Here is a 14,897-nt window from a genome sequence, read left to right as displayed (position 1 = left end):
GATGGAGTCTTGCTCTGTTGCCCAGTATGGAGTGCAGTGGTGTGACCTTGGCTCACTACAACCTCTGCCTCCTGGGTTCACGTGATTCTCCTGCCTCAGCCTCCTGAGTAGCCGGGAGTACAGGTATACGCCACCATGCCCAGCTAATTTTTGTATTTTTAGTACAGATGGGATGGGGGTTTCTCCATGTTGGCCAGGCTGGTCTCGAACACCTGACCTCAGGTGATCCGCCCTCCTCAGCCTCCCAAAGTGCCGGGATTACAGGCGTGAGCCACCATACCCAGCCAATAAATTCTTTAAAAATACATTTTCAGGTTGGGCGCCGTGGCTCACACCTGTAATCCCAGCACTTTGGGGAGGCTGAGGTGGGCAGATCACGAGGTCAAGAGATCGAGACCATCCTGGCCAACATGGTGAAACCCCGTCTCTACTAAAAATACAAAAATTAGATGGGCGTGGTGGCGCATGCCTGTAGTCCCAGCTACTCGGGAGGCTGAGGCAGGAGAATCTCTTGAACCCGGGAGGCAGAGGTTGCAGTGAGCTGAGATCAAGCCACTGCACTCCAGCCTGGTGACAGAGCAAGACTCCATCTTTAAAAAAAACAAAAACAAAAACAAAAAAAAAGAGCAATGTGTGGAAAATATACATAAGATGTAAGAACAAAATGCTACTGTCTAAGAGGTGGGGTGAAAGAGAAAAAGATCTCATCTATTCTGACCTCATCTAAGTCACCACACGGATCAAGAGTTGAAGCACTGATATGCTGTTCAAGTGGCACTGTAAGTCAACAGACACATAAAACAAAGGGAATGGAGTTGGGGTGGGGTGGTCAGAAAAGTTAAGTTATTAAATATACATAAATTCTGATTATCTATAGTGTCAATGACAGATATGGTAAAACAAAATTAGTGACTAATAAATCACAGAAATGCATGTAACCTCTCATAGATCTAAATGAAATAAATGAAATACATAAAATGATAAGCTCTAAAGTCTTTTAAGTAGAAGAGTTATATCCAAAGCTGGATAATGCTCAGTTACTCATTGTATTATTCCAAAGACCCAATTTGGAGAATTCTACTCCCAGGGCTAACTTTTCACAGCAAGGAACTGTGTAGCAGGGCTGACCCTAAAGTTAAATTCATGTATTTAAAAGCTTCATTTATGAGAATGACTACAAAGATCACTATTTGTATTTTCCTCAATCTTATTTTTCCAACTCCACCTAAGTTTTTCCCAGCTTGTTTTTATCTTCATATAATTCTAGTGAAAACAAAATAATGCTGCTGAAGCAAAAGGCTGCTTTAATTGAGCAAGCTGGTATTTCAAACTTAAGACTTATGAAAATAGGAAATGCAAGAAAAAAATGAATGCCACACACTAAAAATTCTCTGATAGTAGAAAAACTGAGTACAGTTGGCCCTCCTTATTCATGGTTTCCACGTCTGTGGATTCAACGAACTGTATATTGAAAATTCAAAAGAGAAAACTGTATCTGTACTGAACACATACAGGCTTTTCCCTGTCATTATTATCTAAACAATACAGTATAACAACTGCTTACATAGCACTCACGGTGTATTAGCTATTGTAAATAATTTTTACATGTAAATACTATGGGTCATTTTATATTTCTGGAACTTGAGCATCTTCAAATTTTGGTATCCACAGGAGTGTGGGGTCCTGGAACCAACTCCCCAGACAGGGAGGAACAACTGTATTTTGGTTTACATTTGGTTTTAGTTTTCTACAATAAACATAAAAACTGCATAAACTTTCTTTTTGTAAAGATAAGTTCTTGGCCAGGCATGGTGGCTCACACCTATAATCCCAGCACTTTGGGAGGCCGAGGCAGGTGGATCACCTGAGGTCAGGAGTGTAAGACAGCCTGGCCAACATGGTGAAACCCTGTCTCTACAAAAATTAGCTGGGCATGATGGCGGGTGCCTGTAATCCCAGCTACTTGGGAGGCTGAGGCAGGAGAATCACTTGAACCCAGGAGGCAGAGGTTGCAGTGAGCCCAGATAGTGCCACTGCACTCCAGCCTGGGTGACTGAGCAAACCTCTGTCTCAAAAAAAAAAAAAAAAAAAAGATAATGATAAGTTCTTACTCTGTTGCCCAGGCTGGAGTGCAGTGGTGGGATTGTGGCTTACTGCAGCCTCAAACTCCTCCTGCCTCAGCCTCCCAAGTAGCTGGGACTACAGGTGTGTGCCACCATGCCCAGCTAATTTTTTGTCTTTTTGGAGAAACAAAGTCTTGCTATGTTGCCCAGGCTAATCTTGAACTGCTGGGCTCAACCAATCCTCCTACCTTGGCCTCCCAAAGTGCTGGGATTACTGGCATGAGCTAACACAATTGGCCCTTCTGATTATTTTGATAGCATTTTAAAAGTCTAGGGCCAGGTGTGGTGGCCCAAATCTGTAGTCCCAGCACTTTGGGAGGCTGAGGCAGGAGGATCGTTTGAGCCCAGCTGTTTGAGACCAGCATGGGCACAAAGCAAGACCCTGTCTCTCCAAAGAGACAAAAAACTAGTGGGGTGTGGCGGCACATACACCTGTAGTCCACCTACTCAGGAGGCTGGGCCAGAGGATCATTTCAGCCCAGGAGGTAAAGGCTGCAGTGAGCCATGATCATGCCACTGCACTCTAGCCTGGGTGACACGGTGAGACCCTGTCTCAAAAAAAAAGTTCCTTCTTCCATAAGCACATACATTTCAGGGGAATGTATGTAGCCTACGGGCAATAAAACTATGTATTAATTTAACAAAGCAAATGTATACTGATTCTTCTGTTTTAATCTAGCATAGGCACATTGAAAGGACAAAAACATTTAACAATAAAAGACATTCAGTGTGAACTGGACAAGTAGAAGTAGTTCTGAGCTTCAGGTTTCCTGTCTAGCCAATAATGATAACACCTGTCCAACTGAATTCAAATGTCGTATCTGGGTTCAAAGCTCTTTGAAGTATTAAGTTTGCTGACCCAAGGCTACCTCTGAGTATAAAGGCAATCACCAAAGATAATAAAGGAAGGAAAATCTTTTCTTGAAGCTGCTTTCATCCTTGATTATCCTTAATAATAATCCTCTTGTTAATCCTATCCCTGCAAACATATATGAATTCATGACTTTACAAATAGGAATACTTACTGAGCAAAAGATATTAAGATATAGCAAAACCAATAACTGTGCATAATACAACCTTAAATTTGGTAGGTTATGCTGCTTTTTCAACCTATAGCCAAGAGTTTTGTATAGAAAATTCCATACCAATGCTATACCACATATTTAGATACTACTACTGCCTTAAAAAATGTACCATAGGTGCCAAGTTAGCCAATAAAACTGAGACACACCTTACCAGTCCAGTAGCTGGTATTAAAAGATTAAGACTGCTTAATGCTACCCACTTAAATACTGAAAAATATAACAAGGAATTTTACCAGTCAGCAACCATCAATAAGCCAGGATTATTAAAATACCTAGCTGAGGTATTCTGAATCATTTAAGAAGCAAGCATATACAGGTATTGTATATTAAAAGTAAATGTGTACATGGAATGATTATGAAACCTCACTGATCCTAAAAGTGACCCAGAGAAAAGTCATCTGGGACATGTAATAGAAAGCTGTTTAAAATAAATACAAAATTACAGTTTTTAAAATATACTCATAGGTTTCTCGTTCTTAAGACATGAGAACTCAATGTAATTTTTATAACTGATAATTTTTGAAAGGTGAACTAGATTATTCTTAAACACGATTTTAAGCACCAGACAGAACAAAGTAATGATAACAAGATGTTTTCATGATAAAAGAAGAAAAAAGAACTAAGCTAGATAAATTGGGTTACTATCTTACACAGAACAAAACTAGAGTTTGTTAAGGACACAGACCCCTCTCATTCCGCTCCTCCAGAGCCAACAACTCACTGGCTCTACAGATATTTTTCTCTTACTTTTCTAATTCACAAGAGTTATCTTTAGGCAGTAGTGTCATATGTTTTTTGACATGGGACAGTAGCTTATTTTTCTTCATTAAATATAGGTATTTCTTGAATATCTACTGTACACTCATTACAAAACACAAAGGCCACTTCTGCACAATTTTAAAAGGAGTACAAAAAAATGAACAACTGTAACTCTATAATAGCACATTGAGAGTCCGATATAAGACAAATGTTTATCAAATTTTATGTTGTATTATTTGAACTAAAAAAACCCCACAAAAACATATGCACATTTTATAGGCTGACTTCTCATTTGAATTCTATATACTATGTTTTGCCAACTAATCTGCTAGAAAAATAAAAGTGAGTCATAATACAGAATTCTCTGACTCAATCTTTCAGATCCTAAAAATTGCCAGCACTTGCTTCTTAAAAGCTTATGCTTCAAATGTGGTAGGGTAACATTAACATTAACTCTTAATAAAGGTAAACTTTTCCCTAACCATTCAGAATTAACAAAAGCCTACCCCCTCCTCACACAGAATACACCATAAATTCACTAAATTATAGAACTCTAAATATTTTTAAAGCATTCTCAAGTTAACAATTTCAATATTGGAAACTTTCTACCAATATCACCAAAAAGGCTACAATATAAACTGTTACATATACTGGAAATTCTTACCTACCTCATTTATACAATCCTTTTGAGGGCAGCAGCAGCAATGAGAATTTATGATGACAAATACTGAGCAAAAATCTTTCTTTTTAATATCCATCAGAAAAGGCAAAACAGATTTCTTATTGGAGGAAAATGAAGGAAAAAATGTCTCTGATGTACATCAGCCCACAGCATAAGGAAGGCAGACATCAAAGTCAGACTGAAACACAGTTTCTTGTTTAACACTAGCCATGCTTCCCCAACTCTCAGACAGGAATTTGCTCTACTCAGCCAACAACAGATTTATTCTAGATGGACAAAACTGCATGCCCAACAGCAGGAAAACTATTCTGTTAATATTCCTTCTGCTTCTCTGCCAACAGTAATAGATCCTGGACAAGCAAAATGGGATTTTTACTTGCTCAGTGCTCCACCTACTTTGCGCACAGTTTCTATCTCCTGGACCTATCAAAACCTTTCTTGGATGCTTAACTCTATGTACACTAGAAACCCATTTACCAAAAACACTCCCTTCCTCCAATCATTTTGAAAGTGTACTTTAAAAGAAAAAAGGGATTGAGTTCAATGAACAAAGCGTAAACTCAGAATATGTAGCCAAACGAACACTGGACAGGGAATCACAATACTGGGGCTGGGTTCTCAGTTCAATCCATCACATACTATGTTTGCATGACCTGGACCATATCCCTTAAATTCGTTTTTAAAGTGGAGATAATAGTTCCTCTGTCCACCTAATTTAAAAGGCAGTGATATTAAGGTAGACTACTTTACTACTCTTTCACAGAACATTTTTAAAAAATCAACAGTATTACTACAAGGCTACAGTAACCAAAACAGCATGGTACTGGTACCAAAACAGAGATATAGACCAATGGAACAGAACAGAGCCCTCAGAAATAACACCACATATATCTACAACCATCTGATCTTTGACAAACCTGACAAAAACAAGAAATAGGGAAAGGATTCCCTATTTAATAAATGGTGCTGGGAAAACTGGCTAGCCATATGTAGAAAGCTGAAACTGGATCCCTTCCTTACACCTTATACAAAAATTAATTCAAGATGGATTAAAGACTTAAATGTTAGACCTAAAACCATAAAAACCCTAGAAGAAAACCTAGGCATTACCATTCAGGACGTAGGCATGGGTAAGGACTTCATGTCTAAAACACCAAAAGCAATGGCAACAAAAGCCAAAATTGACAAATGGGATCTAATTAAACTAAAGAGCTTCTGCACAGCAAAAGAAACTACCATCAGAGTGAACAGGCAACCTACAGAATGGGAGAAAATTTTTGCAATCTACTCATCTGACAAAGGGCTAATATCCAGAATCTACAATGAACTCAAACAAATTTACAAGAAAAAAAATCAAACAACCCCATCAAAAAGTGGGCAAAGGTTAGGAACAGACACTTCTCAAAAGAAGACATTTATGCAGCCAAAAGACACATGAAAAAATGCTCATCATCACTGGCCATCAGAGAAATGCAAATCAAAACCACAATGAGATACCATCTTACACCAGTTAGAATGGCGATCATTAAAAAGTCAGGAAACAACAGGTGCTGGACAGGATGTGGAGAAATAGGAACACTTTTACACTGTTGGAGGGAGTGTAAACTAGTTCAACCATTGTGGAAGTCAGTGTGGCGATTCCTCAGGGATCTAGAACTAGAAATACCATTTGACCCAGCCATCCCATTACTGGGTATATACCCAAAGGACTATAAATCATGCTGCTATAAAGACACATGCACACGTATGTTTATTGTGGCAGTATTCACAATAGCAAAGACTTGGAACTAATCCAAATGTCCAACAATGATAGACTGGATTAAGAAAATGTGGCACATATACACCATGGAATACTATGCAGCCATAAAAAAGGATGAGTTCATGTCCTTTGTAGGGACATGGATGAAGCTGGAAACCATCATTCTCAGCAAACTATTGCAAGGACAAAAAACCAAACACCACATGTTCTCACTCATAGGTGGGAATTGAACAAAGAGAACACATGGACACAGGAAGGGGAACATCACACACCGGGGCCTGTTGTGGGGTGGGGGTAGAGGGGAGGGATAGCATTAGGAGATATACCTAATGTTAAATGATGAGTTAATGGGTGCAGCACACCAACATGGCACATGTATACATATGTAACTAACCTGCATGTTGTGCACATGTACCCTAGAACTTAAAGTATAATTTAAAAAAATCAACAGTATTTATGTACACAAGTGGTACAAATTTTTTGCCTCTTCTTCTCCCTCCTATAAAAGTCTCAAAATTAAGACATTCCATTTGCCAGGAAGATCTCATAGACCCAAATAAAAACTACTTTAATTTTAGTGATTAAGGGAAAGTTTTTCTTCAGGGCATTAACAAAGATTGTAGAAACAGCATTGCTCATTGCTTTGTTGTAATGGGTAACAGATTAAAGTCCTCTCTCCCTTGTAATTTTGTAAGCTTGAATCCTGATCAAGACAGTGAATGCTAAGGCTTCAATTACCAACAGTACATAAGATAATGGCTTGGAAGCTGTTTGGAAGTAATACATCTAAAGGTTAGAAATGCTACTAATTCTAACAAGCTATCTCAAAGCAACTACCACTAATCTCTGGCTCAACACAATTTGTTACTACTAAGTAGTCTAGGATGTCAGGTATTGCTCAGAAATGCAGCAATGTGTGCTGCAAAAGTGCAGCCTACCTCTAACTTAACTGTATGAGCAAGCCTGTGTAGGACCATGCTTGGCTAAATGAAAGAGCTAGAAAACAAGTGCCACGTGTCCTGCCTCAAAGGTCCATCAGATATAAAGATGTGGGTAGTTTTAAAACTCTATTAGGCAACAAATAAACCAAACTCAGGGGGCTTTTGGGGGCTTGAGGAGACAAAGGTATGATGTGGGCACAAATATCTAGATTCTATAAAGAGCAACCTTTTCTATAAATCAAAATAAGAGTTTTCAATATATACAACAAAAATACCATTCACAGATAACAGTTTACATATCTAAACTTATTCCTCTTTCTCTCAAAGTCAGTGCCTTTCTCTGGATTTCCCCTATTTCTTTCAATCGTGTCATTATTTCCATAGTCCAGAGAAGAAACCTTAGTCATCATTGGATGCTTCTTCCCCCACAATATTTAAGTAATACTATTATTCTCTATGGGCTCTTAACACAAAGATAAAGTTAAAAACAACTGGGAAATGGTTTTGTGACTAGTATTCTTACTCTTCTCCAACAGCCAAAGATCTCTGACCAAGCAAAAAAAAAAAAAAAGGTTTTTACTGGCTTCTTTGCTGCCTCACAAGTCATTGTTTTTGTATTACAAAAGTAACCATCAAAGTTCTGATTTCTAATACCTCATCTCTTTAAGCCTAGACCAATTTAAGATGGGCCTCATATTTCCATTCTCTTCATCTCCAATTTGTGTTTTACATTGTGGCTAGCTCCAACCATCTGACTCCATTTAAGCATCTGACATTTAACCATTTCCAATCATCTGGTATCATTTAACTCATAATCACACTGCTCAAAAACGGTTAATAGTTCTCCACACCTACTAAATGATCACAGGATCACAGATCTAGAATGAACCAGATTAAGAGTCCTTCCTTGTTCAAATGACAGAAATGTTAATTCTATGTCAAAGTTAGAATTAATCCATTAGCCAGCCAGGCGCGGTGGCTCACGCCTGTAATCCCAACACTTTGGGGGGCCGAAGTGGGCAGATCACGAGGAGGTCAAGAAAGACCATCCTAGCCAACATGGTGAAACCCCGTCTCTACTAAAAACACAAACATTAGTGGGGCATGTTGGCACATGCCTGTGGTCCCAGCTACTCGGGAGGCTGAGTCAGGAGTTATCACTTAAACCTGGGAGGCGGAGGTTGCAGTGAGCCAAGATCATGCCACTGCACTCCAGCCTGACGACAGAGTGAGACTATATCTCAAAAAAAAAAAAAAGAGAGAGAATTAATCCATTAATTCAACTAGTTGACTATGGAGTGTCTCATCTAGTCTAACAGCTATCAGGCAATCTGCTAGATACACTGCACCACCTTCACCACCTAGAAGATAAATATAATTTATACTCCAGGTAAGTACGGGCCGAATCAATGGTAAAACAAAAACTAGAATCCAGATTTTCCAGCATCTAGTTTAATGTTATTTCTGGTCCATGTTATTGTGCTTTTAAAAGTGGTGTGAAAATCATAATCTAACTTCCACCCACATCTTTACCCAATCTCCCCAAAGTAAGTTCAGTCAAACTGGTTACTTGTTCACTGAATACTTTAGTGAACACTTCTACCAACAAGAATACTTTTCCTATTCTGCCCCCTTTTTTCAGTCAACTGAGTCTTATGCTTCTTTCAAGGTATACCTCAAATCATATATACATACAATCCATTAGAGAAAGTAGCAATTACAAAGTATCTATGTGAATCCTTTAGCATTTAGGTTATTTACAGTATACCAGAAAACTCAGTACTGCTGTATTTAAATATGGAAAACAATCTTTCTATATCCTTTGTTTTTATTCTGTAGTCTACCGCCTTGTGAATTACAGATCAATATTCAGGGTAGGTAAGTAAGGTCAGCTTTTTTGAGGAATTCTGAAATAATGATTTAATAATTATTATTTAGTACCTAAAACACTGGGAATGCTACCACCTTTAATCTTAATCAAATCACAGTAGAATAATGAAATGCTTCTGAAAATCATGCAAAATGTTCCTAAGATATAGCCCCCCAGTACTGGAACTTTTCTTTTACAATTATAACCTAAATTTGCTGGATGGACATAGAAACGAAATTTAAGGAACCAGTTCAGCTAATTCCAATAGATTTTCACTGATAGCACAACAAATTCTAGCTGCTAAAGAAATAAATACAAAGTTTCCTTCAACTTTTCAAACACCATCTAATCAGGAATCAGTCTCACTTGTTTCAGTAAAAAGGTAGGGTGAATTGCAATCTGTTATATAAAAACTAAAAGGAATTTCACCCTAATGGCTTTAGTTCTGTTTTTTCCCATACAAAATGTTCAAACCTTGCAATCCAAAAGCTAATGGAATCAGTGACAAAGTCAAATTACACAAACAAAGTAATTAAAAATCCCCATTATTTCTAACTTGGTTGTTATAGGGCTGGATTCAGCCAGATTCTTAACAGTTATGAACCATTAGTTTACAGGAATTTGAACATACCTTATGATCCCATTGGAAAACAAGCCTCTTCGAACTCCCTACCAAATCAAGCTAGCTCTATCAAAGAAATTAACTTACTCACGATTCCCCAAGGCTCGTTACTCTCTGAATACATGAAAGCTTGTGTACTGCTCCAGTTCAAACGCACTATCCTTCATATAAAAAGTTGATATCATTGCTTGCTACGGTTTTTATTATTTTAAAAGCACACCAAAGTTGTGTTAAATATATTCCTACTTTTACTTGGATCTTCTCATTATCAGTGGCATAGATTTTCATGATAACTGGGTCAAGACTACAAGTATAGCATACAATTAATAAGTTTTTCTCTGTTAAACAGGGGGAATGAACCTTTACTCAGAGCTCAAAACTGCAGTACCAGACTTTTGTTACTCACATCTCCTAAACTTTTTACCCTCAGTTTTCCTTGCGGTCTAGAAAACAGGTTAAAAACAAAACAAAAAAGAGGTAAAGGAAAATAATGTTAATGTTTGTATTAGTATCATGTTAACAGAACCTTGGTTTCTGACTACTATTATTTCTCCTGCATGTCCTTAGGCAAAATGCTTAAACTGAGTCTATTTTCTTACCTGTGAAATGAAGACATTATCTACTTATCATGATATAAAAGATTAAAACAGTATATGTAAAGCACTTTGCAAGGTGATCGACAAGATTACAAATAAATGTTAGCTTGTTCTCCCATTTAAAGCTTGATTTTATGTGACACTTACGAAGCACATTAAAATTAATGCAATTTGCTGAATGTCACTGGTTAAAATAACATAAAAAGAGACACCTTATTCACTACTAAATATGTATTAATAATAATGATGTTGATGATAATGGTGATACCTATTAGGTACTGATTGATAACTGTATGCCAGGCACTTTGCCTTTCTCATTTAATCTTCACAAATACTTTAGGCTCAGAGAAGTAAATAATTTGCTCAAGGTCTCACAGCTAGGCAATGACATTGCCGGAATTTGAAAGGAAGCAGATCCAACTCCAGAGCCTATTTCTTCCACCTAAAAAGGCAATCCTGAGCTGTTAAATACAAACTCTTCTTTGAATCCTTTTTCTAAGTTAGTACTAAATCTACAGAAGGGGGAGAGTGGTTTACTGGTTACTAATAGCCAGGGTATACACAACAGACCTGGGATGAAAACCAGAAATCTAGAGTGGCTGGGGTCTGTGGGTGTGTTTGTATCAGGAAGCCCTAGGATCTCTTCCAATGGATAACCACGCATGTTTCTTTAATAAGTATGCAATAGTTAAGCAGACAGACACTAACATATTTTAAAATTAGTTAAATTTACTAACTAAAAATTTAAATTGCAAGCTGATTTTAAGAGAAGGTACAATATTTCAAGGCCTATTTCAACACAGAATCATCATGATTGCTTATATAATTATATAAATTATATTATCTAAGAACTTATTTAAACCCTCCACATTTATCTCAGCACCCAAAACATAAGAAAACTTTTAGGAAAGTAACAAAGACCACAGCCCTTTTTATTCTTTACTAGAAGCCAGAAGATGGGAATGGAGATTGGTAAAATCTAGACAGTATTTCCTAGGCAAGAAGTATGGTAATGGACAGTGCAGAATTAAGGACTGTAGAGCATACACAACTAAATTTTCATAGCTTAGAGGAAAAATAAAGCACAAATGCATGCCACCTGCGGCATCCTTAGAAACTACGGATTCTAGCACAGTTCCAATGGACTTACTCTTCAAGTTTTTTATTCCACATTTTCTACAGCTTGATTTACCGGTTTTCCTTTTTAAAAAGCAACAACCAGGCCTGGCGTGGTCGTTCACGCCTGTAATCCCAGAACTTTGGGAGGCCGGGGCTGGTGGATTGCTAGAGGTCAGGAGTTCGAGACCAGCCTGGCCAACATGGTGAAACCCCCATCTCTACCAGAAAATACATGTTAGCCGGCTGTGGTGGCACATGCCTGTTGTCCCTCCCAGTTACTTGGGAGGTTGAAGCGGGAGAATCACTTGAACCCAGGAGGCGTAGGTTGCAGGGAGCCAAGATCGCACCACTGCACTCCAGCCTGGGTGACAGAGCAAGACCCCATCTCAAAAAAAAATAAAATAAAATAAAGAAAAATTTTAAAAAGCAACAACCAAAAAGGCAGAAAAAATGCAAAATTGCATATAAATGCTATAATAATATAATTTTTAAGTCAAATTGGTTACTTATAATGCTACTTAAAAGTTTACATGAATGACTGAACAATCGTTTATTTAAATAACATTTTGGTATTATACTATATAGCCTACTTTTTATTTAATTAACCAAATAAAGGTACATGGAACTGAAAAAGACCTTAAGGGATTACTGACCCAGCTCATACTTCTCAAACTTTAATGTACATATGAATCACCCTTGGACTATGTAAAATGCAGATTTTAACAGGCCTGGAATGGGGCCAAAATTTTACATTAAATACAAGCACCCTGAGATGCTGATTCTGTCGGTCTGAGGACCACTTTGCATGGTTGGTTTGCTAAAACTGTGGTTCTCAAAGGTGTGGTATAAAGACCCTTCAGGGTCCTCAATATCCTTTCTTGTGGTCTATAAAGTATTTCCTTTTGCAACTACATATCTGCATGAGGCCAGATTTTCTTCATATATTTCAACCCAAACAGCATATTGTAACAGACTGAACAGAAAAGCAGATATGAGAATTTAGCAATCTTCTTTTAGACTAGACATCAGATTTGCAAAAATGTGGAAATGCCCCTCTTCTCAATAAGTTTTTAAAATTTGTTTTGGAAAATAGTTATTTGTCATAAAAATGTTATTGATACCAACATATACAGGGCTTATGTTATTTATCATTTTAAAATGCTTTTGCAAATTCTATTTTAATTTATAATACGGTAAAGTAGATAGAACACAAGTAAATAAAAGCTCTTTGGGGTCCTCAATAACTTTTAAGAGTGTAAAGGATTACTGATACCATGCTGAACTAATCACTCAAGCCTGGGCCAGGCGTGGTCGCTCACACCTGTAATCCCAGCACTTTGGGAGGCCGAGGTGGGTGGATCACTTGACCTCAGGAGTTCCAGAACAGCCTGGCTAACATGGTGAAACCCCCGTTTTAACTAAAAATACAAAAATTAGTTGGGCATGGTGGCGGGTGCCTGTAATCCCAGCTACCTGGGAGGCTGAGGCAGAAGAATTGCTTGAATCCAGGAGGCAGAGGTTGCAGTGAGCTGGGATCATGCCACTACATTCCAACCTGGGCGACAGTGAGAGACTCCGTCTCCAAAAATAAATAAATCAATCAAATCACTTGAGTCTGTTAGCTGTCTTGATCTCTTCTCAAAAATTCTCAGATGACAGAATCTCAAACCTTTACCACCAAGGCCTCTGCAATATTATACAATGTTGCCAAGTTCTTATGTTCAATTACAGTTTCTCTTCCTTCTTATGTAACCTCCTGAAGATCAAGAAAACAGTTGCTGAGCATCTCCCTCTTCCAATAACGCATATAAGCCCCTTCCCTCAAGAAATTCAAAGGAACAAGTTTTACAAATTGACAATGATGGGTCTTGACAAAAAAGGACTCCTAACATTAGAAAAACTGTCTTGAAACATTTTAGGGACTACACCAAGGGAAATTACAATTTGGTCTGCCCTATGAAGTCTCAGGGAAGAAAGAACAAAGGAGAGTAATTATAGGGTAAAAATTAAGGGGAAATACCTAAAAAAATAAAATAAAATAAAATACAGACCTAGCCCCATAATGGAAAGAGTTAAACTAGTTGTTCAGAAATTACAACTGAGATTTGAGAACCTACAAAAGAGCCTTTCTAGTCCTGGGATAGCCTTTCTACCTATTATTGTTTTCTGCTTTATTTGCACCAAATAGTTTTTCCTATTCTACTAGGTTCATGCAAAAGTAATTGTGTTTTTTGCCATTAATATAAAATATATTGCTTTTATAGGTACACCAGTTTCTACTTGCTGCTATTCAACTTCATTTTAGTAGGATAATTCTGAAGGTCACCTCAAATTTCACTTCTCTTTCACAGAGTAAATACAACTCTCCCAAATATACAAAATGTCTGATTTTGACTATATTTGACATTACTTTGAATCATTTATTCTTCAAAATATTAATGAGTGCCTACGGTGTGCTGTGCACAATGAATACAATGATATAATAAACCTAGCTCTAGGACAATACCTTTTAAGACACTATATATTTCCACATTCATGTATGCTATAGTCTGAATGTTTGTGTCCCCCTAAAATTTTTATGTTGAAATCTAACGTCCAATGAGATAGTATTAAGAGGTGAAGGTCTTTGGGAGGTGATCAGGTCATGAGAGCAGATCAGGTCATGAGGGCAGAACCGTGAAATGGATTACTGCCCTTATAATACGAGTCCGGAAGGAGCTTTTTGACTCTTTCACCATGTGAAAATGACACGAGAAAGTCCGGTCTATGAGGAACAGAACCTCACTAGATACCAAATCTGATGGCACCTGATCTTGGGCTTTCCAGCCTTCAGAACTGTGAGAAATAAATGGTTATTGTTTATATGCCACCTAGTTTATGGCATTTTTGATATAGCAGCCCAAATGGACTAAAACATTGTTCTCAATCTCTCTCCAGATTAAGAGGCAGCTATATAGTCAAGCAGTTTAACATTGAGAAAAAGAGGAAGAAACTAAAGAACTAAAGGGAAATAAAACCTGCTGAATAGAACAAAATGTAGTATATATATGCAATGGAATATTATTTAACTATTAAAAAGTACTGATACATGCTACCACATGGATGTACCTTGCAAACATTTTGCTAAGTGAAAGAAGCCAGACACAAAATGCCACTTATTGTATAATTCCATTTACATGAAATACCTAGAATAGGAAAATCAAATCCAGAGACAGAAAGCAGAATAGTGGTCGCTAAGGGATGGGTTGGAGAGGAGAATGGGAAATGACTGCTAACTGGTATGGGGCTTCATTTTGGGGATGATGGGAAGGTTCTGGAATTAGTAGTGATAACTGCATTAA

General features: G+C 37.6%; 1 protein-coding gene across 47 annotated transcripts in view; it reads right to left on the bottom strand.

Moving 5' to 3' along the window:
• Window positions 1–14,897, bottom strand: part of WNK1 (WNK lysine deficient protein kinase 1) — a 159,491-nt gene that overhangs the window by 57,045 nt on the left and 87,549 nt on the right. The window contains exon 1 of one of the 47 annotated variants that reach the window (XM_016922542.4): window positions 4,636–4,801. Coding sequence (XP_016778031.4) covers window positions 4,636–4,725 — 90 coding nt within the window. The 5' untranslated portion in view covers window positions 4,726–4,801. 47 annotated transcript variants of the gene reach the window in all.

This window comes from Pan troglodytes, chromosome 10, assembly GCF_028858775.2.
Source record: "Pan troglodytes isolate AG18354 chromosome 10, NHGRI_mPanTro3-v2.0_pri, whole genome shotgun sequence".
Taxonomy (NCBI): Eukaryota; Metazoa; Chordata; class Mammalia; order Primates; family Hominidae; genus Pan; species Pan troglodytes.
The sequence above is the reverse complement of the archived record's forward strand: the minus strand, read 5'-3'. Positions and strand labels throughout refer to the sequence as shown.